The 27,973-nt window shown below is 43.3% G+C and overlaps 1 protein-coding gene across 1 annotated transcript in view; it reads right to left on the bottom strand.

The window, feature by feature from the left end:
* TBC1D22A (TBC1 domain family member 22A) overlaps positions 1 to 27,973 on the bottom strand; it is a 490,668-nt gene that overhangs the window by 357,618 nt on the left and 105,077 nt on the right. The window contains exon 5 of the mRNA XM_066591889.1: positions 22,487 to 22,557. Within this exon, the coding sequence (XP_066447986.1) occupies positions 22,487 to 22,557 (71 nt within the window). The remainder of the gene's footprint in view (positions 1 to 22,486; positions 22,558 to 27,973) is intronic.

Consider the following 27,973-nt stretch of genomic DNA (forward strand, 5'->3'; position numbering starts at 1 on the left):
ATGCTCGTTCGAGTATTAGGGTGTTCGAGATGCTCGTTACTCGTAACGAGTACCACGCGATGTTCGAGTTACTTTCATTTTCATCTCTGAGACGTTAGCGCGCTTTTCTGGCCAATACAAAGACAGGGAAGGCATTACAACTTCCCCCTGCGACGTTCAAGCCCTATCCCACCCCCCTGCAGTGAGTGGCTGGCGAGATCAGGTGTCACCCGAGTATATAAATCGGCCCCTCCCGCGGCTCGCCACAGATGCATTCTGACATAGTTCAGGGAAAGTGCTGCTGATGCTGGAGCTGCTATAGGGAGAGCGTTAGGAGTTATTTTAGGCTTGAAGAACCCCAACGGTCCTTCTTAGGGCCACATCTGACCGTGTGCAGTACTGTTGAGGCTGCTTTTAGCAGTGTTGCACAATTTATTTTTTTTTGTATATCTGGCGTGCAGAGCATTGCGTCCGCAGTCTGCAGTCATAGTACAGAGTATAGGGCCAGTACTGGTGAGGCAGGGAAAGAGATATTCAGGCTATATAGGCAGTGGGCTTTTTCCAAAAAATTGGGGAAAAATAATATATTTGGGCTGCCTGTGACCGTCTTCAGTTTACTGCGTGTCTGCTGGGGGTAGTAGTCCTAATTAATACGCAGCTAGGTGTTACAGCAGGCTTGCGCAAAATTGTTTCCTGGATCTGCTGTCTCTGTTACATGATCGCCGTCATCCCGCCAGAGGGAAAGAGTATACATAATATTATACGCTGCCTACAGTATCTATCTGCTGGGGGTAGTAGTCCTAATTAATACGCAGCTAAGCGTTACAGCAGGCTTGCGCAAAATTGTTTCCTGGATCTGCTGCACAGGCCGAGCTCCTGATCCAGGTGTATCGCAGCCGACTGCTGCGGGATTAGGAGAGAGGCACGTTTCTGGCGTCCCCACATTCATCTCACAATTAATGGGTTCACGCGGTAGACCTTTATTAGAAAATGAGCAGTGTGAGCAGGTCCTGTCGTGGATAGCAGAAAGTGCATCCAGCAATCTATCGACCACCCAGAATTCTGCGCCGTCCATTGCTGCAACTCTGAATCCTCTGGCTGCTGCTCCTCCTTCCTCCCAGCCTCCTCACTCCATTACAATGACACATTCTGAGGAGCAGGCAGACTCCCAGGAACTGTTCTCGGGCCCCTGCCCAGAATGGGCAGCAATGGTTCCGAATCCTCTCCCACTGGAGGAGTTTGTCGTGACCGATGCCCAACCTTTGGAAAGTTCCCGGGGTCCGGGGGATGAGGCTGGGGACTTCCGGCAACTGTCTCAAGAGCTTTCAGTGGGTGAGGAGGACGATGATGATGAGACACAGTTGTCTATCACTCAGGTAGTAGTAATTGGAGTAAGTCCGAGGGAGGAGCGCACAGAGGATTCGGAGGAAGAGCAGCAGGACGATGAGGTGACTGACCCAACCTGGTTTGCTACGCCTACTGAGGACAGGTCTTCAGAGGGGGAGGCAAGTGCAGCAGCAGGGCAGGTTGGAAGAGGCAGTGCGGTGGCCAGGGGTAGAGGCAGGGCCAGACCGAATAATCCACCAACTGTTTCCCAAAGCGCCCCCTCGCGCCATGCCACCCTGCAGAGGCCGAGGTCCTCAAAGGTCTGGCAGTTTTTCACTGAGAGTGCAGACGACCGACGAACAGTGGTGTGCAACCTTTGTCACGCCAAGAGCAGCCGAGGAGCCACCACCACCAGCCTCACCACCACCAGCATGCGCAGACATATGATGGCCAAGCACCCCACAAGGTGGGACGAAGGCCGTTCACCGCCTCTGGTTTGCACCGCTGCCTCTCCCCGTGCCCCAACCTGCCACTGAGATCCAACCCCCCTCTCAGGACACAGGCACTACCGTCTCCTGGCCTGCACCCACACCCTCACCTCCGCTGTGCTCGGCCCCATCCACCAATGTCTCTCAGCGCACCGTCCAGCTGTCGCTAGCGCAAACAATACGTAGGCTGCACCCACGGATGGAAGCATTGTTCTCTATCACCATCAAAAACGTGGACCTTTTAGCTTCATCAATCTGTGTATAATATTCATCCTCCTCCTCCTGCTCCTCCTCCTGAAACCTGACGTAATCAAGCCGAACGGGCAATTTTTCTTAGGCCCACAAGGCTCAGTCATATAATTTTTGTAAACAATTTTTATACGTTTCAATGCTCATTAAAGCGTTGAAACTTGCACCTGAACCAATTTTTATTTTAACTGGGCTGCCTCCAGGCCTAGTTACAAATTAAGCCACATTAACCAAAGCGATTAATGGGTTTCACCTGCCCTCTTGGTTGGGCATGGGCAATTTTTCTGATGTACATTAGTACTGTTGGTACACCAATTTTTTGGGGCCCTCGCCTACAGTGTAATCCAATTAATTTTTTGCCCACCTGCATTAAAGCTGACGTTACATCAGCTGTGCTCGGCACTGCAATGGGATATATTTATGTACCGCCGGTGGGTTCCAGGGAGCCACCCATGCTGTGGGTCCACAGGGAGTTGTAACTGCATGTGTCCACTTCTAAAGAACCCCAGTCTGACTGGGGCATGCAGTGTGGGCCGAAGCCCACCTGCATTAAACATGACATTACCTCAGCTGTGATGGGCAATGCAATGGGATACATTTATGTACAGCCGGTGGGTTCCAGGAAGCCACCCATGCTGTGGGTGCACACGGAATTCCCATTGCGGAGTTATACCTGCCTGTGACTATTTATAAAAAACCGCGGTCTGACTGGGGCATGCAGACACCTTGACAGAATGAATAGTGTGTGGCACATAGGTTCCCCATTGCTATGCCCACGTGTGCAGCTCCTGATGGCGGTGGCACAGGATTATATTTCTCATTGCTTCTGTACAGCATTGTGGGCTATCGCCCCGCCCCTTTTAAAGAGGGTCGCTGCCTAGCCGTGCCAACCCTCTGCAGTGTGTGCCTGCGGTTCCTCCTCATGGCAGACGCACTTATAAATAGACATGAGGGTGGTGTGGCATGAGTGCAGCTGAAGGCTGCGCAGGGACACTTTGGTGTGCGCTGTGGACACTGCGTCGTGCGGGGGGGGGGGTGCAGCATGTAACCACCCAGGAGAAGTGGCAGCGGAGTGTCATGCAGGCAGTGATTGTGCTTTGTTGGAGGTAGTGTGGTGCTTAGCTAAGGTATGCATTGCTAATGAGGGCTTTTCAGAAGTAAAAATTGTTGGGAGGGGGGGGCCCACTCTTGCCACTATTGTGGCTTAATAGTGGGACCTGGGAACTTGAGATGCAGCCCAACATGTAGCCCCTCGCCTGCCCTATCCATTGCTGTGTCGTTCGCATCACTTTCTTGAATTGCCCAGATTTTCACAAATGGAAACCTTAGCGAGCATCGGCGATATACAAAAATGCTCGAGTCGCCCATTGACTTCAATGGGGTTCGTTACTCGAAACGAACCCTCGAGCATCGCGAAAATTTTGTCCCGAGTAACGAGCACCCGAGCATTTTGGTGCTCGCTCATCTCTAGTGACCAGGCGTAAATAAAAGACAGTCTCACAGCTGTCATAAATGTGACAGGTCACTTAGACTGAAATAAGTCGCATTATAGACCAAAATCTAGGCGCATGAACTTATATAAATCTACCGTGTATGGTTTACACAAATGATAAAAATTTCCCTCTGGTGTTTTTTCTGGCTTAAGAAGAAAAGTAAACTTAAAAGGTTATAAAAATGAAAAAAAAAAAACAAGCAGCCACACATATGCACGTACCCCTCTTCAACACATCTCACGAACGTTTACTAGGCCCAGCACAAATCAGCCTAATCAGGACGGTTTATATAAAATTACCACACTTTTCTAACCACAAAACGCACCTTTTAGCAAGAAAAAACAAAACAAAAACCATCTTCAACACTCATCACATCCCTTGCTCTGTCTCCCATCCCTACACATTGACCCCTTACACTCTCTGCTCATATTTCGATAAACAGCCTATTTACTAGATATATGTAGGGATTAACAATACAAACAGAGTGCTTTTTCCCTGTGCAACCTGTAGTCCCTAGCTGATCAGGATGATGCAACGGAGTACATGGCAAATCGCTGTGCACCATCCAGTTTCCTAAGCGCTCTATAGCCGATTGCTCCTGAGCGCTTTGGTCTGTGCAGACTCTCTTTTGCCTTAATGCATGCCGGAGTTCTGCAGTTTGCACCCTTATTCGTGTCTGCAACTTCTGATTTTCAAGTGGTCTTCCCCATTTTTCTGTTGCTTTGCCATTTGTTTTAGGGAGGCGACAAGTATCAAGCCTAGCATTTTGCCAGTAGCACACTGTACTGACTTCCTTGCCCTTGCTTCCCATGCTGCATTGCACTCTGCCTATAGTCCAGTCAGCAGGGAGACAATATCTGAAGGCCTGCCCCTGTTCTTTCCCAGAACAATTGAGGCATTCAGAGAGGAGATGGTTAGAAAGCTCATTATAAATGTGTGTGAAATGTGTGCTCTGAATGTAATCTCCAGATTTGTAAGCCTGCAGGTACGCCTTCCCTCTGTTGCTGTAGTGTCATTCTCCTACAAAATTCCAGCTTTTGTAACTGGTCTCCTAGCAAGTTGCGAGTGAATCCACGCCCAGACACAATGTTAAAGGGGTTGTCCCGCGAAAGCAAGTGGGGTTCAGCACTTCTGTATGGCCATATTAATGCACTTTGTAATGTACATTGTGCATTGATTATGAGCCATACAGAAGTTATTCACTTACCTGTTCCGTTGCTAGCGTCCCCGTCTCCATGGAGCCGTCTAATCTCCCGATTAGACGCGCTTGCGCAGTCCGGTCTTCTCCCTTCTGAATGGGGCCGCTCGTGCCGGGGCTATTGAAAAAAAAAAAACCCCGTTTCGGCACGGGACAACCCCTTTAATTGTGGATGTAATGCAGATCGCTCACATCCATACAGATCAATGGAGCCTGTATGCACGGAATCCGCGCTAAAATAGAACAAGCTGAGATTTTTCTTCTACTCGCGGAATCTTCAATTCCGACACTCACGCATGAGCAAGCCAGCAAAAGTCCATGCCTTTTAATACCCGCGTTTCATTGCGTATTAACTGCACAGACGGTGATTGTGGAATCCGCAATTGAAATCCGGTCATGTGAGACCCGCCTAACACTTGCTAGTAGATAAGCAAAATTTGTCTGAAAAGTTAGTTCTGCTTTAATACACTGATTCTATAGTATGTGTTCTGAAGCACTTATTGCTTGTCCTGGTGTCACGAAGGATATGCATCCAGTTCTACCAGATGAATAAATGTAGATACAATCTTAGATGTGATTTCAGATGTCTTTTTAATTCTCTGCTTTATAAATGCAAATGTTGTGCTTTGTATGTATACTTTTGTTTCTATCATGTTTGAACCTTGTCCTGACTTGGATTCTAGGATATAAATTAATAACAATTCCTCCCCACTTCCATCTAAGAAGTCGAAGAAAGGAGGCGCTATCCTGGACGTTCGTGACTGTTAGTGAGGGCCGTTTTAACTTGGATGCATTCTGTAATGAGGTGCATCTTACAGGTCAAATACATGGCATATTTGTAATTGCTTTAAATAACTGAAAGAAAACACAGTTAGAACTTGTCCTTTCTGGTTTCATATAGAAAAAGCCCAATAAAGAAGCTGGGTTCAGAGTCTGCTCTCACTGAAGAGTGAAAACCACGCTAGTGCATGTGGATTAAACACAGGTTTGTGCAGTCAACGATTTATTTACATGGAAGAAAGTCATTTAGTTTTCCATCTTGATCAATAAGATTTAAGAGTTTGTATGTAGTGAAATAGAAGGAGAGCGAGGCCTTTGTAAGAGGGGAGACTTTCATGACAAGCTGACCGCAACACCTCCTAACAGTCTAGCGCAGCAAAGGGAACTGATACTGAAGGCTGTCTACATGACGACTCATGGATTGGGTATTTCAAACTCCAGATCAATGAGGTTGGAAAAGATGATCAATCTGATGCTATATAAACTGGGAGGTATTTTTACGCTACATGATTGTGATGCATACTCTATACCACTGTGTCGTAATGGTTTTGGCTTAATAAGTAATCAAATAAAGTTAAATTAGGAGCAACTAAGCAACTAAGAACTATTTATCCACAACAAAATGTATTTTTCCTATACCTATATATGTATTTTAGTCATTTATAAAGCACATAGGTATTCCACAGAGCTGTACAGTTATCATTTGCATTGGTCCCTGTTCCCAGTGAAACATCTAAATTCACCTATTCGTATGTTTTTTGGCGTTTGTGAAAACAAACAATTTCCATGCAGATGTTGCCCTTGATCGGATTTGAACCCAGAACCCACACTGCAAGGCACCAGCGCTAATCAGTTAGCCCCCGTGCTGACACAACTATCTATCCTAACAAGCAAAATTATGAAAAAATACCACCAAAGATGAAACAAATAAATATTTCAAATAAAAACTTGATTTACATAATAGGTCATTTTTTTTGATTATACATACCGTTAGGCCGGGCGTTTTTTTCGCGCGATTTGCGCATATATAGAACCATTGCTTCGCAATGGGATCGGTCACATGGCCGCTTTTTATGCGGATGTCCGATAACTTATAGGACACGAGGAATCGCAGATCGCGCCTATCTGCGATGTGCGATTCCTTGTGTTCTATATATGCGCTCAATGGGGCCGGCGGCAGCAGCGCCGACCCCATTGAGAACATATACTACAAAGATCATTCTCCTCTGCACAGCTGTAACAGCTGTGGCAGAGAAGAACGATGTTCGCCCATTGAATTCAATGGAGCCGGCAATACAGCCGGCTCCATTGAAAGCAATGGGGTGCCGGCAAGCGCGGGATGAATTTTCGGGAAGGGCTTAAAAATATAAGCCCTTCCCTGAAAATCATCCTAAAATGTGTAAAAATAAAAAAAATATTAATATTTATATTATATACACACACACATATATATTATATATACATATATACACACACACACACACACATATATACACACACACACACACATATATACACACACACACACATATATACACACACACACACATATATACACACACACACACACACACATATACACACACACATATATACACACACACATATATACACACACACACACATATATATACACACACACACACATATATATATTATATATATATATATATATATATATATATATACACACACATATATATATACACACATATATATATACACATACACACACACACACTCACCGGCCGGCAGTTCTCCTGAACTGCTCTGTGTAGTATTCAGCAGCCGGGGATTTAAAATCCCCGGCTGCTGAATGGGCTGCCTCTGATTGGTCACAGCCCTCACCAATCAGAGGCAGCTCTCACTCACCCATTAGTGAATTCATGAATGGGTGAGTGAGTGCTGCCTCTGATTGGCTCAGCGCAAGGACCAATCAGGGGCAGCTCTCAGCTATTGAATGACAGCTGAGAGCTGCCCCTGATTGGTCCCTGCGCTGAGCCAATCAGAGGCAGCACTCACTCACCCATTCATGAATTCATGAATGGATGAGTGAGAGCTGCCTCTGATTGGTGATGGCTGTGACCAATCAGAGGCAGCCCATTCAGCAGGCGGGGATTTTAAATCCCCAGCTGCTGAATACTACACAGAGCAGTTCAGGAGATCCGTCATGCGATCTGCAAATCGCGGCAAAAAACGGTCGTCTGACCGAGGCCTAAAGGATTCATTTCTTACATGCAAAACTACAGCTACAATCCTTTAGGCAAAACCTAAGCGTGTCAATCTTCAGAATAGTTTCCCTGAACTCTTTCTTACCAACCAAGACAGATGGGTCCAAGATGGTGAGATATAACTGGAGGGCTGCAATAACTCTGATGCCATACATACCTTATAACCAACAAATACAGTGCACTGGAGCTGCGTCTGGGACGCCATGGGGTAACGCAACACTCCAGTATTGGCAACATATGGAAAGCAATGGCCTCCTAAGAGAAAGCTGCCAATCCCGATAACCCAGTAATGAAAGACACAAATCTATTACGCAGTTGTCACTTTTACGTTTGACAGCAAGAATACAAAAGGAGGAGAAGTGTTGCTAACTGATGTGTTTTCATTTGGCGTACAGAATGTGTAAATGTTTCATTTTCTGTTCAGGCACTTTACATTATTAACCATTTAAGAATACAAAATTTAGAGGTGCTCAGCATGTTTTATTACAATAACTGCAAAGTTCTTTCTATTCCAGTGAGCAAAAGCACTTTGTAGGCGATGCACAGTTGCGGCTGTTGTACTTTATGGAACACGTTAAAATCTTTGGCTTGAATATGAAAGCGGTAGCTAAATGCCTTAACCAGTCAAGCTTTGTATCTCTTCATAATTAATTGTGCAAGAGGTATAAAGACTTAGATAGGAGGAAATGTTTGCTCAAGTAGCATGCTGATACGGGCTCTCCAGCCGGACTGCTGCGCATTCTCATCACGTAGCTTTTGGGAGACAATATTTTCTTAAGAGAATAATTGTTCTGCAATACTGCAGAAAGCAGACATCAACGCATTCCTATTTAGGCATTAAGAAGCAGTCATTTATTATGCGTTTGCCTCGTTTAGATTGTAAAGGAACATTTTCCACGGCTCATATACAGAGCAGCAGAGCTCCAATAAGAGACGCTGTCTCACTAAGAAGGTGGATGCATCAATTTCATGAATGCATCTCTGTATGTGCTGTAACTGAGCAAATTTAAGGCATATTGTTTCAATGTTCAATGTAATTAGCCTTTAAAATGTTGAACAGATGTTTGCTGCATAAAATACTTCTAGAATAAATAACACAAGACAGGTAGAAACGCTAATACCCGATGAGTCACTTCATTAGACTGTCATGTGACCTTTACATCTCCAGCAGTGAATTAGGGAACGGCACCCTGTGTGAAAGTCTCATAATAGACCCAGAACTTTCATCTGTTTCATGTGTTGTATCTAGGCATATTTAGGCCCCCTGTCCACGGCCGAGACGGAATATCGCTAACGATATTCCACCGCGGGGTAGCAGGGGGGAAAACTGATAGGTCTCCGCGGTGAGCCTATCTAATGGCAGGCAGCCTTACACTACAATTGGTGCACCTTTTGCTATTGACTTCTACGGAATTCTATGCTCTGGGGCATTTAAATGGACTATAGTTTTAATAAGTTTTTTTTATTAGTTATTTCACCATGTATACAAAAAAATCCTAATATCTTACAGTTTCACGCTAACTACAAAGCCTAATATGCTGATATTTCCTGCTCTGTAGAGAAAACACATATTACAGGCAGTATTACAATGAAATGTAACACGTTACATAGATTAGACAAGATCCACCATTAACAATACAACACAGCCACAGTTCCCCCCCCCTCTCTGCACAATCACCAAGAATGCCTTAAACACTCTCCTAGTAGTCAATGTGTCCTCGCCTGTCTATTGTGTCTATGATCCATGTACAGACCAGGAAATAGCAGTGTCTTAGTAAGCTTAGTAGTCAGAGTGAAAACTGCATAATTTTTCCCCATATACATGGTGACAGAAGTCACAGTAATTAAAACTTCATTTATACAATAGCTCATTTTCTGATGACACATTCCCTTTAAAGATGGCAATTACCTGCACATTGATGAGTTCACTGGAAGTAGCAAAATGATTACATATATAGATAAATGTCAAAAGGTTATTAATGTGTGCATACAATTATAATGTTACTACGCTAAAGTCAAGTGGGTATCCAATTTCCATCTAAATCCTCACTGCTAAGTTCAATGCAGCATTAGAATTCATGCTGCTTCAAGAAATGCAAGAAAGGAACGTAATAAAAGAAACCTAACGGAAGGTTTCCTTTTAAATTTTGGGTTTCTCACCTGGCCTGTGAAAGCAATGTGATAGAATATACTCAACTAAATTTTCTGTTTGGAAAGGCCTCCCCTGTCACTGGTGGTGTTAATCTTACTAAAATGATCATAATACCTAAATTCCTGAATATGCTGGAACAGGTTTCTAATCCTGTTCCTCAAGCCTTTGTTCATCAGGTCAACTCAATTATAACGCCGTTGGTCTGTGGGTTATCACGCCATAAACTTAAATGATCGGCTCTAACATCCTAAACTGTTGGGGAGCCTAGCTCTACCAGACTTGTTTCCATACTATATAGGAGGTCAATTCCATTTTATTATACTGGCTTTCCCTTGACTCGCTTTCTAACCCAGAATTCCATCTTCTTACTTGCCTAGATTGGAGGACGCTGTGGCCCGTCTTAGAAGTTCCTGCGATGGCACCACGCCCTCTAGTCCCTGTGCTTGGACTGTCCCACAAGGTTTGGTTGTCTGCTAAAGAAATATTGTTCTTCACAGATTTTATAGCAGACATGCCCTTATGGCATAATCACAGACTTCCCTATTTTGCTTCTCTTGAGGGTGCGCCTTTCTGGATATCACATGACATTACTATTCTAGCGGATCTCTTCCAAGATGGTGTTATGTGATCTTTTCATGATCCTGTAAGCAACTATTTAATCCAGAGAACTGGGTTCTATAGGTTTCTCAAAATATGACACATCCTCTCTACACAGTTACCTCCTGCACATTAACCTATCTATCTCGAGGTACCTCTTAAGCCGGTTTTACATGGCCGAGAATCTCGAGTTTGGTACATTGCGAGAGGCACAAAACGCATTCTTATGAATGGAGTCATATATATGAACAATATACAAATCCCAGCATGTCGCGTTCCTCAGAATGCATGGCCCATTATTTTCAATGGGGCAGTAAAACACATTTCATGCGAGTGCGGTGCAAGGTTTCTCATTGAATATAATGGGAAACACTTGCCAGTCCACTAACACCTCTGAAAGCTACCTTGGAGTATTGCTACTTCACAGAAGTGTTGAAAGGCGGTTTAGCCAGAAAATGTCTTACATTGGCATAAAAACAAACGTTGGCGAGTCCAACATCAGGGCAGCATCGCGCTTGCCTGTGTATAGGTAGCCTTAGTAGGAGTCCTGCTGTCTCAAGGCCCTCGTCTTTTGTATTTTGTCATATATACACATCTCCTGAATTTTAGCACGTCCTCAATCTCTTTGCCGGCACTTTTTCGGTGGCAGAGCTACATAGCTGAAATTGATGATATACGGTCCCAGATCTTGGGAGTCACACACCAACTGCTAATGACAAAATCATTTAGTTATATATTATTCACCAAGCACATATGACCCCATAACAGCTCCATAAAATGGGTAAAATTCCTTTTTGGTCATGCCTCAATTTTTGGCACATGATCTGTTGGCGCTCCTCTTTAAATATATTCTGGAGTCAAACGATAGATCCTATCTCTTCTATTCTAGGGATTACAGTCCCTTTTGAGTCTCTAGTTTGTCTACTTGGGATATTGGAAAATGAACAGTGGCAATACTACCGTTGCATGTTTGTTAGAGAAACACTATTTTTTGATAGAAAAGCTACATGGATTGACCCCCAACCTCCAATATTAAATTTAAATTAAATGCAAAACAAGGTTTTAAAAATTTACTTTAACAGATTATTTAGAAAACACAAGATTAAAAAACCAACAATCTTGTCAGCTATATCACCAATAAATAAACTCAGTAGACGATAGAAAGGAATATTAGTAGTAGTAAGCAACTTTGAACATAGTAGTGAGATGGAATAAAGATGAATAAATGATACGCCAGGATAAATGACAGCTTGCCACCCTTGAGGCAAACCATATATATTGTGACATTTAGGGGATTAGTCACCTCTAAGGATTGCTACCTTTCCTTCACCTAGGTGGGTGACCCATATCCAGACCAGAGTAGGTGATAAAATTCAGGAAGCCCATTTAATTTTCGCAGCAAATAATAGTTACAAAGTTAACAAATCTTCGCACTGTTGTTAAGTCAATGCTCTCTTATCAAACACAGTGACATAGTGCCACTACACGTCATAGCAATGTGCAACAGCGCACCCAACCAGGGTGTCAGTCTAGGGGCGTCCTTCCCTGTCAGACTCGTGGCCGTACTGCAGCCTGGTCAGCCACAGACCTCAGGCTTTCAGCCTCCTCCCAGCAGCTTCTTTCCCAGAGGGTAACTCCAGCAGCAGCCTTGTGGTTCAGTATGTCTGATGATTTTATCTACTGCAGACAGACTCATATAGCTGCCCCTACTGATTAGCACACAGAATGCCAGTTTTATAATCCTCTGCAGGACATTCTGTGCCTTGCCATAATATACAAAGGAAGGAATGTCTTGCTTAGTGTATATCTGAGTGAGACACCAGTATCCTTCTGTATCCAATGCTACTGAATTACTGGAAAATGTTCAAAATCCTTGCAAAAGTTGTAAAAAAAAAACAACTCATTTGTGATGCTATGGCAGTTACACAGCCCACCATATCAGTAATGCCTATCTAAGAATTGGGTGGTGTGATTTACTACCAATGTGTCCCCTGACATAGAATAAACAATTAAGAAGGAGCCATAATCGGGAAGCACTCACCAGTTTCCTATGTGCTCACATGTTCAATGCAACCATGATTACGCCATCCATTGCATAATCTGAGGTAGTCATGGAAAGACATGCTGAATTATATCATACTGACACAGTCAATGGGCAAGGAATTGGTAGAACTGTAGAATTGCACACATATTTTCACATTCTTAAAATAATTTGTGAATTATGGAGATCTTTTCCTACTTTCCATATATATTACCAAGTACATCATCTGCAGGACCATTGAAATTAGATCACTATCTGCTCAAAGATTTAAGGTACTTCTACATAGTCCGACTGTTGGGCACAAAAGCTCTGGAGAACCGTTCCAATGCTTTCACATAGGAGCAATAGTCAGAGAACGGAGGCGGAGCGTGCTGGCCATCTCTTCTGGTCAACTGCTTCCATTCACAGTAAACAGGAGTTGTTTAAAGATTAAGCAAACCCAGTTTATACTAAGCGAGAAGTTGCTCGGTAATCGTTCCGTTTAGGATCATTAAAATAGAATGACTAGCAATGACTGAGAGACTTCTCATTCAGTTCCCTGTAGGGGGCAGTGTGTATATGGGCTTACAGTTGCTCATAACTGCTCGTTTGTTCAATTATTCAAGCGACTACCAAGCCGTGCAAAGGTACCTATATAGCCTACATCAAATAGCCTCGCTACCATTAACGAATTGTGGACATATTTTGCTAGAAGGGCCAGCAATTACCAGCATCTGTTACTCTGTACATAGATGTACATAGATAAATCATTAGGAAAAACAAACATTGCTTTTTCCTCTTCTCAGTTAGAACAGTTTGACAGTCTCGTCTTATCCTTTCTGGTTGGTTAAGAAAGGACATCTTCATTTAACTGGAGTTCCCTTTGAATAAAATAGTGATCCCATAAATTTTTATTGTGATTGATGTATAAAAACAGCAATTATTTCTTGGCAAGGTTGAAGCATACCTGCTCTATCAGATAACCTTTCAGAATAAGCTGCCATGTGCCGACACTATTTCTGACCATTATATGATTTGTATATGGCATTTTCACCAGTTTTCGCTCTTAAGGCTGCATCTCTAATTCAGAATTTTCCCTAAGCTGGTGTGTGGAGGCTGCCATGTTGTCTTCTATAACCTGCACATTGAGAAAACAGCAGATAATGCTCACAGAGACATATCAGCGTCATGGAAGACACCAAAAAAGTACTGAGCAGTGCAGATGCGGTTTCAGGAGCTGTAAATCTCTTGAAGAGGTTCTCCCACTTCTAGTTATTGATGAACTATTCTCAGCATAAGCTATCATTAGCAAATCAGCAGTGAGCTGTTTCCTGTGCCTGTGTGTACAGAGCTGGAATCAGACAATTTTGTAGATTGGGCATGTGGCTGTAGCTGGTGCTGCATGCCAGGTCCCACTGAAGTAAATGGGACTCTGCATGCTATCGCCAACTGGATCCACTGCACAATGTACGGAGATGACTGCCTCTAGAAGAAAAACATATCCATACACACAAGCACCCAGGAAACAGTTGACTACTGGGGCTCCTGAGCCGATCTGCTATTGTTGACCTATTCTGAAGATGAGCAAGAGAATAGGACTAAAAACTGGCAGTGGGGAAGGCGCAACACTCCAGGTAAAACAAGTAGGAAGTGACCAAAGGTGTGGGAAAATGTCTCCTTTTATTTAATAAAGTACGTGATCAGCTTATGACAACGCGTTTCGGGGATAACCCCCCAGTTTGGCTAGTGTTTAAAATATACAAGCAATTGGTGGGTCCCAAACAGAGTTAATAATCCTGTCTGCCTGTGTAGTGAGAGTTAGCCAGGGCAGAAGCAGTAGAACTTCTGGACCAAGGTGGTGTGTCATCTGGTCAGGCAGCACCTCCACTATTGAAGATACCGCTCCACGCTCTTCACCATGTATGTAGTATCATTGTTCACAACAAACAAGGCTGTACGGGTTTTGCTCCACCCTCTCTTTCCTCCTTGTCCACAACTATTCTGAAGATAACTGCGGAAGGTTAACTGCAGCACCTCTGTCTGAATCTGTTTCTCTTTCTTCCCCTCTACAGACTTCTATGGGCAGTATGAGTCATCATCCCCCTTCCGTTCCAGTTATTTATCTTATTATCGCTGTTACTGGAAATGGAGGTCACTTGATAACAGATACTGGAGATCAAGCTAAGGCCCAACACTCATTTGCCCAAGAATTAAGCTGTGTAAAAAGGTCAACAGTCCGCCAATGAACAAGTGAATGCTCAGTCGCCGAGTGACCTTTGCTCTTCAGAGAACATAAAAAGGCTTGCTGTACATGTTTGTTTCTGAATGGCAAGATGCACAGTCGTCCCATAGGGACAAACGATAGGACTAGCAATTGTTCGACCAAATAGTAACTATTCTCAGCTTGTGTCAAACAAAAGCGAACGGTGCCAAATCAGCATGTTCTATTGGTATTAGTTTAGATCGGGCTGAGAACTGACCCACGTAAAGGAACCCTTAGAAGCAGGGAAGATCCCTACTGGCCAGCACCTTAGAGGGATTTTCAACATTAGAACATCATTTTATGTAAATAACATAAGTTGCACTTTTCCTACTTCTCACATTGACTAGGATATCACACAAGATGTCAAAGTGCAGAGATGATTTAAATAATTATCATTAATTGTTAAGTAATCTATTGATATTCTTCTCTTTTGAAAGTTCATTGATGGCAGGCATGACTGTGCAGCTCCGATTTCTTCACTTCTCAATGGAAGCCATCTAACAAGTATATTTTTTTCCTGTTGCACAGATAAAATTGTCCTTTTCTGACATTTTCTAACATTTTAAGGGATCAAAAATGTTGTAGTAAGCGATCCATGACACCCCCCGTAATAAGATCATCCTAAACCTTAGCTAGCTGCTGATTTAATTTGAATAAGTGCTTGTCATTTTATGTGCTATCATTTAAATTACAACTCCTTTCATGCTTTCTGGACAAGCAAAAGATCACAGCGAGTGCAAGAAAACCTTGTAGCTCATAAACTTAAGGACAGACTAAAACCTGCATAAGCATTCCATCATAAAATTTTAAATATCTTAACATTGACACATGACTTCATTTAATAATGATCAGTAACCCATTACTTTGATTATACTCACCATAAAAGCTTCAATGCTACCGTATCGAACATTAACAAATACATATTTCTTAGGTAAGGCTTTTCTTCGACCATTAAAAGTATGTAGGAAAGCACTCTACACAGGCTGAGTGCCTCTAATACTGGAAATTACCTGGCATAGTGTCCCTGGTGTCTTCACCCGTGAGCTTGGTCACGATCATGCTGAACGGCAGCAACACATACTGCACAATACAGGTAATGAGTACGCTGTACACTGCCGTGCCATGCAAACTTAGACCAGCCACTTGCTAATGCAGTAGACACGTTAAGGCAAACTGCACACTTTTGCATTGTGGAATCCGGAAACGGGCTTCTGCCTGCAGATTCTGCAGTAAATACCGCCTATAACAAGCAATGGAACAGCGATTTTTCCTGCACATGAGCGGAAAGCAATCGCAATTTTCCGCTCGCAGAGGAAAAGTCGCAGCATCCTCTATTTTTAGGTGGATTCCGTGCAAAATTGAAGTCAATGGAGGCCGTCCGACCTGCGGCCCTTCCGCAATCATGATTGTGGGAAGGTCATGGGATCCGCATCATCACTTAGCAATGGTGTGGCAAAATCTGTTCTGCGCATATATGCCGGCTGAACCATTCGCAATATAGATTAAGAAGATTCCAGACAGGTACGTGGGGTCACCGGCCTGGCACAGGGTCAGATTCCGCTGTGGGATCCCACATGTGAAATCCAACCCGATCGGGTGCAAGAAGCCTTAAATGCATGTATTTTGGGTTGACAATTATTTTTGCAATAGGGTTTGATTAAACATTTTGCACAGTTTGTATTCTGCAGCTTCTACATATCATGTTATATAAACTGCAGTCTATATGGGAGATCTGTCAAAGCAGCTGAACTGATGCTTAGTTCCCCTTTGTTCTCTTCCCTCCTGAACATAATTATCAGCTAATTTATGACCACAATAAATTTTTCTTTGTGGTTATTTTTGTTAGCCAATAAGAATGTATAGGATAGAAGAGATAAGGGCTGAAAACCAAGCCGTCCATTCAGTCTCATGGATGGATCTCCTACTGAGAGTTAAGGGCCATTTACATAGGACGATTATCATGCAAAATTCATTCAAGTAATCGTTGCATCTAAAGTCACAGCCAACGTGCACTATTCGCTTACAGTTCGCTGGTCGCTCACTTTCAACCAGCCTGAAAATCATTGCAGGATCGCCGATTTCTCACTGAGTGCAAACGCTCCCCACTTCACATAGTATATGCACAACACTGAAAAGAAAAGGGCTGCAAGCAAGCAACACCAGCACTCTAGAAAATATGAATATCAGATGCAAAATCGTATTGAAATAAATACCAAAAGGGACCAAATATGTTAAAAACATTTAAAACACACAAGACGACAGGCAACTACTGTAACCGGGAAAGACCATACAAAAAATAATGCATCAATGGTGCCGGCACAATTAATCCAAAGAAAGTATGTAACAAGGTAATAAATATAGTAAATAGCCACTCACATGCATAAATACTTGCTCAGCGTGCCGGATTCTGCTCAGAAGCGCCACTAAAGAGAGTAATGAAGGACAACCCACCCTATGAGGATCGCCAGCGGATGCCTAGCTTCACTAGGGGCGGCCATAACATGAATGATAAATAGTAAATAATCACTCAATCCTTGGCCATGTTTCCACAGAAAGATGGTTGCTCATTTTCAATGATTATTTCAAGGATAATGGTTCAGTGTAAAAGGGCCCTTCGACTGCAGTTCTTATATACAATGATATACAGAAGCTGCAAAAGACAAACTGTGCAAATTTTTAAATTAAACTCTAATATACAAATGATTGACCAAATGAGAAGAATGGAGCAGCACACAGTGGTTGGATGCAAAATCTCCAGCATCAAATGATGCTTTCTTTATTGCATCTCCAACAACAGAAAAAACAAGGCTCCCCATACTTCATGTAAGTGAATAGGATTTAAAAAAGCCCAATCAGACATTTGTGGTTATTAACAGAGCGTTTTTTGGAAGGCAGTATGCCCAATCTGTGTCCGCTGTTCTGTTTTTGATGCAGTCTTTGTACAAATACATGGCAAAACCACAAAAAAATGTGTGTACTCAAATGCTATTTTGGCTGCAGTTTTCGCTAAATGGTCGTGGTAAGGCTTTTAGCTTCAGAAAAGACACTTAACAGCTGTGGGACCATCTTTTTTTTAATTTTATTTTAAAGGATGGCTTTCAGAGTTGGTGGCAGTCTGGTGCAAGGAGGCAAATAGTGGCGAAATTAAATACTGATATATGTGCTATTATACTTGAGGTGAGAGGTTCTTGCTACTTTTCTGATAAAGGCGTTAGTTGCTTAAAGAAAAGAGTAAGAGGCAGAGTAAATCTGTGCATGTAATATGTCTATAGATCAGTACTTCTATAGAGATGCCAGTGCAAAATGACCTGGCAGCAGAATAGTGGCCAACAGATGTAATCTAGCCATATGAGGGCTAGGCAAGAGTAGATGACTGTTTAGGGTGCTACCTGTGGTGGGGTGCTACCTGTGGTGGGGAGGCACAACATTCTTTAATTTACAAACAAACTAAAAACTTTGCAGTGTAGTTACGCTTATGCTCTTATTGGCAGTTCCAGCATGGCATGATGAGCACCATGGCACTCCCAAACTGTTACAGCAAGGTATGCTGCTCGGCACCCAGCATCGGCACTACAGTGTGATTGTACATGCTGGGGCTCCGGCAGCAGCTACAACCATCAGAAAGGGTCTGTGTTTGCCATACAGGAGAGCACTGGCTAGAGAACACACTGGAAGCATTTATTGGTCAAAGTCGCAAAGACACGCTGCTAAACTTCCTCCCACCTCCCTTCTCCAGCAGCTCCCATAGGAGTCTATAGCAGCGGCCGTATTCCGGCTGGAAAAGATAGTTCCAGAACTATCTTTTCTGGCTGGCGTAAAAGCGCCCAACCGGAATGCGCACCATATGCGCTATCTTTTACGCTGCAGAAAAACGCCCATCTGAACTGAGGCATTGGAAACTAATGCTTCAGATAGGTGGAGTATATCATCCAGCCGTGAAAACGGGGTGATATACCCCCGTGTGAATGAAGCCTTAAGGGAACAGTGTAAAATAATCCTTTTGGCCATTTCCATATAACCTGGCCACCTCCGCTATTCTGGATGCAACAGAAAGCAGGGTCTGAATAATCTTCGTGTCCAATTTGATTTTTTGAGCCTGGTTTGGGGTTTAATGTCTCCCTTGTCCCATTAGATACATTCTAAAAGTTAAAATTTTGCTTTGAGGCCCAACATATTCAAGTTACACCCCAGTTTTCATCTATATCCGCATGCTCAGGCACTGCTAACATAGTATTTGGTGGCATTGGGCAGCACAGTAGGTACAGATATGCGAGCACATGGAGCAGTTGCAGGTATATATTTACTGTATTGCTGGTAGTAGCATGTTAAAGCAAGCAGCACTGTAGTGTATTGGTAATTTTAGAACACACATTATAGGATTACCGTATACAAATAATCCCTGAAATTACAATGGTCTCAGGATACAATACATTTTTAATATTAAATCCATCTTTCCCAATTATTGTAACTTGAATCCAGATGCAACATAAATTGTCAGTCTGGATTCGCTGCACGTGCACTTTGCTAGATAATCGAGCAATTTAGCATGAGCATTGGTAAAACCCCTGCATTACTGAAGGGCATACATAGTAGCACCTCTTACAGTACTACATGTTCTGTACAGTATTTTACCTGTACCAGGAGGAGGGATACACTGAGTGTTGTACAAGACCACGAAGAAGCTACAGTCCTCAACATAGAATGTCATTTACAGCCTTCAGCAGCTAACTTTTATATGTGAGAATTTGCTTTATCTATATTCTGCTTAACTTTCTTTATTCTTCATTTTGTATTACTTTCAGGGGCTTTGGATCAAACTACCCGTTTTCCGTAGTGTTATGGTTTCATAATACAATATTTTCAACATACAAAAGTCGTCCTGTAACCAATTAACACTGTATGTTGAGAAACCACTGTATTATGACAATCCACACTATTCCGCTGCTAACAGACTATTGAATGTACAATAGAGAAGTGTGAAAACGCAGTCACACTAAGAAAAAAGAAGCTCAGATTGAGACAACAGCTTTGTGCTTGTATAACTTGCCAATTAAAACTGTTAAAATCCTAAATAAAATCTACTAAACTGCAAACATATTAACTCCCATTAACATGACAAACAGTATTTTAACACTGGAAATTAAACTCAATCTGATGTAAACACTTTGTTTTCCCACTTGATGTCATGCCAAAAAAGGATAGCTGTCTAAAGCATCTTTCTGAGAGAAAGAGGGAAAAAACAGCAGTGCTGAACACTCATGTGCGCGGCTCAGAATGTTAAGCAGAGGTTAAGTGCATGGAGATCCAGTGATAAAGTCTCTTTAACATTCTCCAGAGTAAGCAGTCTAAGTGAATCCATCCAGAATTCTACAGCTGTTAAAACTGGCAGATATAACAGGCACTAGTTAGAGCCATTAATATTAAAGAGGATCAAATCTGACAACTAATACATTTCTCCAAACATCACAGACATTCCTCTTGCATATCTTCTAATAAAATAATTCCTCTAAAGACAAAATTAAACTCAAGAAAAAGATTAATGGAAATACCAGATTCCGTCATCATACAAAAGGTCACATATACAGAGCGGCTCAGAAGTAGTTCTATCGTATTCATTGCAGTACCATTACAAAGCCAGTTCAGTGGCATACACTGTAACTAATGGAAATTAAACATCCAGAAAGTTCATCTAAAGCTGCTTTCACACCTGCGTTAGGGTCAGTCCACGGTTTCTGTCTCTCAGCTTAGTTTTTGGGGGAGAGAAAGGGTGGTTTTACATCTGCAGCAGGGATTCCACTTTCCTTCTCCCTTCGAGGAGCAGGAAAAGGAGATCCCCGCAGCCGACCAGTTCAGTCTCTGGACAGAAGCAAACCACACTAGACTAAGCCCACTGACTATAATCGGGTTCCCCCGCTTTCCGACAAGCTTCCTGGCCTTGGGACAGAAGAAAAAGTGCTGCATGCACTTACTAGTGACAAACACATAATGAGCTGGGGCCCCGTCCTGCTGACACCAGGGCGCATATTTGGTATTTCAGCCGCACTTAAACAACACTGCTGAGTAGAGTCACCTGATTGGCTCTTCAGCACCACGTGACTACACTGCGTGCACGCGAATTGCCTTAAGCAGCCATGCACTACACACTACACTTAAGCAGCCGTGCACGATGAGCCATGCTAACCCTAAACCTAACCCTAACCCTAAACCCCTGCGGGTCTCGTGAAGTAGCACTCATGCACATCTCCAAAGGGGGTTCTCTGCACGGCTGCTTAACTGTAGTGTGTAGTGCACGGCTGCTTAAGGCAATCCGCGTGGACGCAGTGTAAGCAGAAATAGGAAAGTCCCGCAGCACACCTAACACATGCACTTCAGTGCAGAGGTTCCAGTCTGTATATGCCAAGCCACCTGTGGGGTCATGAACCCAACCCCAAATAAATGCAATGGTATCCAAGGAGGCGGCAGCATCAACGGTGTAGAGATTGTAAAAAAAAAGGGTTTTATTGCTCCATAAAATGGCCACGTTTCGACTTAATCTAAGTCTTTTTCAAGCCTAACCCTAACCCGTAACCCTAAACCCCCGCGGGTCTCGTGAAGTAGCACTCATGCACATCTCCAAAGGGGGTTCTCTGCACGGCTGCTTAACTGTAGTGTGTAGTGCACGGCTGCTTAAGGCAATCCGCGTGGACGCAGTGTAGTCACGTGGTGCCGAAGAGCCAATCAGGTGGCTCTAATCAGCAGCCCCGCTTAAGTGCGGCTGAAATACCAAATATGCCACCAGGGCTGTGGAGTCTGTAAGCCAAACCTCCCTTTTCCTCAATTTTCCCAGCCTCTGACTCTTTCATATATAATCCCCCCCCCTTTTTTAAGGGATACATTTACTGTATTAAAATGGTAACATCAGGATTTTCATCACCATAAGGATTCCTCTGGTCTGTAGAGGAGGAGCCTCAATACTGAGCATAGGCAGATAGTGCAGCACACACCCGTCTCAACTAAAAGCCTTGAAGAAGCAGCATGAGGATACTTCGTCTAATGGAAAGGCAATAACTGATTTTCTATTGCTCTTCCACATCCTAGTTATCAAGGTTTTTGATAAATCGGAGTTCAGATGAATAGAACATATATTTATAGGATTTCAAAATGTTCCTAAATTCCTATGAAAGGAAATACGCAACAAATTGTTCATTTATAATACCTTATTTTTGGGGTAGGCCTTATTTTCAGGGAAACAGGATATATATATATATATATATATATATATATATTTGTTTTTTTTGTTTTTTTTTTAAAGACTTCACTAAAATGGTACTGTAACTCCCGACTCCACAGCCCTGGCTGCCACCACATTGTAGAAGATATCTCAAGCTCAAATGATAGGATAAATAGAAAAAAATGGGCCTATCAATCCTCGATATGGAATTTGTGCCCAGATTATCACAGCTGGACTGCTGTTATCCCCCTCAAATGCCTCTTCAGGGTTTTTAGGTCACGCCTTTGGAGCTGGACAACAGCAGTCTAGGTGAGATAATCTGGGCAGGAATTTCATATATTTCAGGGATTGATGGGCCAGTTTTGTTTCTTTTTTTGTTTATTCCATCACCCAGAATTTGAATATTTTCAACATGTGGTGGCACCAAGACAGGGCCCCAGCTCATTATGCCACCTTGTAGATGCATAAAGGGTTTTAACAGCAGCCAATGATTAACTTACAGAAAGCAGCTTCCAGGTTATTGATCTGACAGGTTTCGGAATTCCAGACCAACTCAACTTCCTCAGCTCATCTGCAAGAAAAAAGGAATTCATGATAAGTATATAGTGTTGTACTGAGATCTAGCAAGAGAAATGGGCTGCAACAGGCACCGTTTCTTAGTAAGAAGCACTGCAACTCTATTTTAGCATTGTTTCTGTGATGTTAAATATTCTTTTATTAAAAAAAAAAAAAACAAATGTATTATGGAGGCGATACATCTTTACTGGCTAAAAAAAAAAAAGTATATGTATGTAAGCTTTTGAGGCTTAGGCCTCTTCCTCAGGCTAGAATAAGATTATATCTCAGGAAAGACACACACGCAAACAGAAACTACAATCCAGGATGAATCTGCACATGCAGTTTATTGAACCTAAAAAAAGTCTTAATACGCAGGCTTTTTAAAAATATCAGACACAGAAAAATAAGGGGATTCAAACTACTGTAGACTCCCCAGGGGGGTTACGTCTCTTTGCCCACACATCCACACCCATCAGTCTAATTGGGACTTCCTAAAGGTCCATTGATACTGCAAGATGATTGCTCAAAATTCGCTCAAACGGCAGTTTGAGTGACAGTTTTGAGCAATCACTTTGCATAAGCTTTTAAGTAGCTAATTAGCTACTTAAGAGTTCCTTAGCGTGAAAATGAAGGCTCATCTGTAAACAGCTGCTTTGTTCTTGGAGCTGTCAGCGGTATCCCACTGAACTCCAAACGGTATAGCAGCTGAGAGAATACTATCAGCTTAATCCTGCTGAGAACTCAGCGTGCGGCACTGATAAGGCTCATCACTGACTTCAGGCTAGCCTGAATTCAGAGATGAACAAATAGTGCACAATGGGCAGGAGTTTAGACGCAGTGATTATCGCTCAAAATAGATTTTTCTGGTACCATGCCATTTTTGCTTTACATTATTTTTGTTTTTAAAACATTCACATAAATGGTGTGCTTTTTCACATGGCACTGGTGCATTAAAGGGGTTGTCCCGCGCCGAAACGTTTTTTTTTTTTTTTTTTAACCCCCCCCCCCCGTTCGGCGCGAGACAACCCCGATGCAGGGGTTAAAAAAACAACCCGCACAGCGCTTACCTGAATCCCGGCGGTCCGGCGTCTTCATACTCACCTGCTGAAGATGGCCGCCGGGATCCTCTGTCTCCATGGACCGCAGGGCTTCTGTGCGGTCCACTGCCGATTCCAGCCTCCTGAGTGGCTGGAATCGGCACGTGACGGGGCGGAGCTACACGGAGCCCCATTCAGAAAAGAAGAAGACCCGGACTGCGCAAGCGCGGCTAATTTGGCCATCGGAGGGCGAAAATTAGTCGGCTCCATGGGAACGAGGACGCCAGCAACGGAGCAGGTAAGTATAAAACTTTTTATAACTTCTGTATGGCTCATAATTAATGCACAATGTACATTACAAAGTGCATTATTATGGCCATACAGAAGTGTATAGACCCACTTGCTGCCGCGGGACAACCCCTTTAAGTCTCCACCAGAATTATGGGTGGAGACCTAAAGAATGACAGGTAATGCCTTGGTAACGACCCCCTAGCTCCGGATTGGCTGACATCCTCGTCTGGTAGCAGTGAGGGTACAGAGGATCCGAAACTTCCCTGCGGTGTGTTTGTTGCCATGGGGGTCCCGTGGCTGGAGGAGATGTCCACAGCAGCTCCTCCAGCTGAAGGGCAGTTGGAGCCGCTTGCAGGAGCTTGGCTGCCACAAGCAGGACCTGCCAGAGCAGCTTCCAGGAGCTGTGCGGCCAGGGTAGCAGCAGGACAGGCGGAGCCATTTGGAGGAGGTGACCTGCCACGTGGTCAACCTGCCCCAGTTTTTGGCCCCTCCCCGCCACGACGCACGTCAATGGCAAATTTTTTGTCAGTCAGGAGAGGGGGAGAGGGAGGGGAGAGGGGGGGCGGAGAGAAGGGGGGGGGCGGAGAGGAGGAGAAGGTCCAATTCCAGGGCATTGGGCAACTTTCTGAAGTAATCGCCTGCTAGCGATCTTTTTTCCACGTGGACGTTACGCTGTGCATCCGCGATCATCCACAAACAACCGCAATTCGTTTACGTGATGAATCGCAGGTCCTCCGAGGCGGAAATCCGACCAATTAGTGTACAAGCAGTTTAAAGGAAGCCAAAATATGTATGCCGCACCAAAGAAATCTAGATCAACAACACATAATATACATGCTATCTGTTTGCATAAATTGACCCCACAGTATAAATATAAAAGTAACATTATAATATGCCACCCTTATAAAAGTATAAGTATAATGACAAACAGAGATGGCATGATTAACCTTAAATAACCACAAATTCTCAATGGGATCAATAAGGCAACATTGCATAATGCTATCATACTCATATGTTGGACTACAATCTGGCAATAAAATATAGCAATCCGTAATAAGATCCACCTGCTATATGCTAACTGCGCATGCACCCTGGAGAAATGGAGCACCCAGCCCTGCTCCCAGCAATCATGTGACATGCGTGTCGGAGATCAATGACATCACCGAATCCCAGACCTGCGCAGTGCCACTGATACTACTCTCCGGCTTCCAAGCCCTCATATCACGGTGTGCACTCGCACAACACAGCAATCGCAGTAACAAGGATCGTTCAGTGAATGGAGACCGAGAGGTCTGGAGATCGCTGCAACCGCCCGGCCTCCATTAACACTAAACAGGCTCATCATCGCTTGATTTTTATGCCTGCTGAAACTGAACAAATTAATGGCATTTACACATAATGATTATGGTTCAAATTCCTGCGATCCAACTAGAATCTGAACGATTCCTTCAGTGTAAAAGGCCCTTAGGGTCAATTTATTCATGTGTTAGCCACGATGATACTAGGTAGAAACCAATGACAGAGATAATAAGATCAAAATACAGAAAGCCTGATGGCAGTTAAAGCAGTTGTTCCAAGACTTAAACAGGATAGGAGGTAAGCAATAGTTAGGGATCTGACCATAAGAACCGGGATCCCGTGTTCCCGCTTATGAAAGGAGTGATGGACAAGCATGTGTATTGCTGTTCCATTCATCTTTATGGGACTGCTGCAGAGAAACCAAGAATATTGTGCTTTTTTAGTTAATAGCTCCTAAAACAGAATAGTTACGGCATTCAGTCAACTGCATTTAAAAGGGAACCATCCATCATCAATCCAGTAGAATCATGACTCGGAGTCCCTTCTATTGTGTCTTAAAGGGAACCGGTCAAGATCAGTGTATGTGCGCAACGACTACAGAGAGAGAAGTCTGATGCACCAAAAGAGAAAAAAACATAGTGCCCCATCCTATGAGCAAATAAGCTTAGTTTATGGTGCTTATACGATGTGACATGTTGTCATTGAGGCACAATGCGATGGATTGCAAGTCCTGATTTCACTGCATTCATAATGGATGAAGGGAGCACTGCTCTCGACTAGATATGGTTGTCACATGGTTGTCACTCAATTATGATGGGTCGGGAAGTGCTGGCCTCATGAATACAGTGGCCATGTCTTGGAGTCAACTGTATTGTTTCCGGCATTGTTAACCGAATTGTTTGGTCTACAAGCCTAGTAGACCTGCCGCTATAATAGAGTAAGGTCAAATTAAATTCCAGGGAGATGGTATCAGGACAAATAAAAGAGGCAAATGGCTTTTTTTTTTATATACATTATACTACAGTACAGATAATATATTTCATTGGTTATAGGGAAGTGGTAAGACATTCCAACATTAATCATACATAATGCAAATACTACATAAAGCTGTTCCCCTTAAGTAACAACTTTGCCTGCTGTTTATGCCCCAAGCCTAAAGTGCTTATGACAATGTAATGCTTATTTTCCATGAGTGGGATTCATTTCACAGCAACATACTTAGAAAGTACAAAGATCCTCCTATAAGCAAGAGATACATAAAATTGCTTCAATTACAAGGAAAAATATTTGCAATCCTATCTCTGTAAAGAATATAGAAAGGCGGTAAATACCATGAAAGTTCTATAAGATGGATGTAGAAGTGAAATGACTGTGCTCAATATGTTAGAAATGCTGTTTATTGCTAAAAAGTAAAAAAGGAGCCCCATCCTCTGCTAGATTGTAAATGGTTTTGCAGAATTATTTATACTTCCACAGCTGCCATAGTGCTTTTCAGTGCATTGTGTGCATGGCCTTCTTTATGTCATAAGCTTTTCCTTCCCTAGCGGGAACTCTTTTTATGTTCACCTGCATGCTCCTATAAAATACTTTTATATTAACAGTACAAAATATCTACATTAATTGTGTGTTCTCTTCATTGGCAACATGCATAACTAACCACAGCACTTTAACGACCGTAACAAGAGTGGACGTTATTTTGTAAAATTACCAATTATACAGGCGATTTGTCTGGCGGCAAATTTTACACTAGCCCAATAATGCCCATCTTTGGAGTATTGTAAAGAAAGCACAGTTGTAGCCAGCGCCTCATGGGCTTTGAACCAGGGAACTCCGGTTCAAGATCACTCTAATGTTACAATAAACAAGTCAGTCAGTCCCTGTTCCCATGCTGCAGGTATTAAATGACAATTTCCGAGGCACAGGAATAAATTGTGGCAGAGCTGTTCATAGAGCATTAACCACAGTGAAAGTGCAAAATAGAAATAGCATTCAACCTTCAAAATACCATCTATGAGAAAAGAACTTTTGCTACTAACATACCTGTATACGGCAACATTACTTTTTACTATAGACATAGGTGGAATTTTACTGGTATTTCATATGGCAGTCTTAAACTAATATCCATTGGACTAAAATGCTGCAAATTTTGTAAGAGGCACAAATAAGTTTAATGCATCTATGACTGTCCATGGACCAGAAGTTAAGGTATATGCATGTTATGAACAGGCAGAAATGTATGCTATTATTCACACCAGCAATTATCGTACATCCGTTGCCCTTTCCTGCTAACCTCACCCACCTTTCTCACTTTTAGGCTGCATTCCCACGAACGTATATCGGCTCGGTTTTCACGCCGAGCCGATATACGTCGTTCTAATCTGTGGGGGGGGGTGGGCGGGGAGTATGGAAGAGCCAGGAGCAGGAACTGAGCTCCCGCCCCCTCTTTGCCTCCTCTCCGCCCCTCTACACTATTTGCAATGGGGAGATGCGGAACAGGGGCGGGGCTAATTCTGGGACCTTAGCCCCGCCCCCATCCCACCTCCTTTCATTGCAAATAGTGCAGAGGGGCGGAGAGGAGGCAGAGAGGGGGCGGGAGCTTAGTTCCTGCTCCTTGCTCTTCCATCCTCCCCCCCCCCCCCTGCACATGAGGACGACGTATATTGCCTCGGCGTGAAAACCGAGCCGATATACGTTCGTGGGAATGCAGCCTTAAAAAATGATGAGAGGTAAAAAGTGATTTCAGAAACTGTAGTGCAAATATGGAGTGTGCCAATATCGTCAACTCCTGTATGCTAGAAAACT

The sequence above is a fragment of the Eleutherodactylus coqui genome, chromosome 2 (genome assembly GCF_035609145.1).
Source record: "Eleutherodactylus coqui strain aEleCoq1 chromosome 2, aEleCoq1.hap1, whole genome shotgun sequence".
Classification (NCBI taxonomy): Eukaryota; Metazoa; Chordata; class Amphibia; order Anura; family Eleutherodactylidae; genus Eleutherodactylus; species Eleutherodactylus coqui.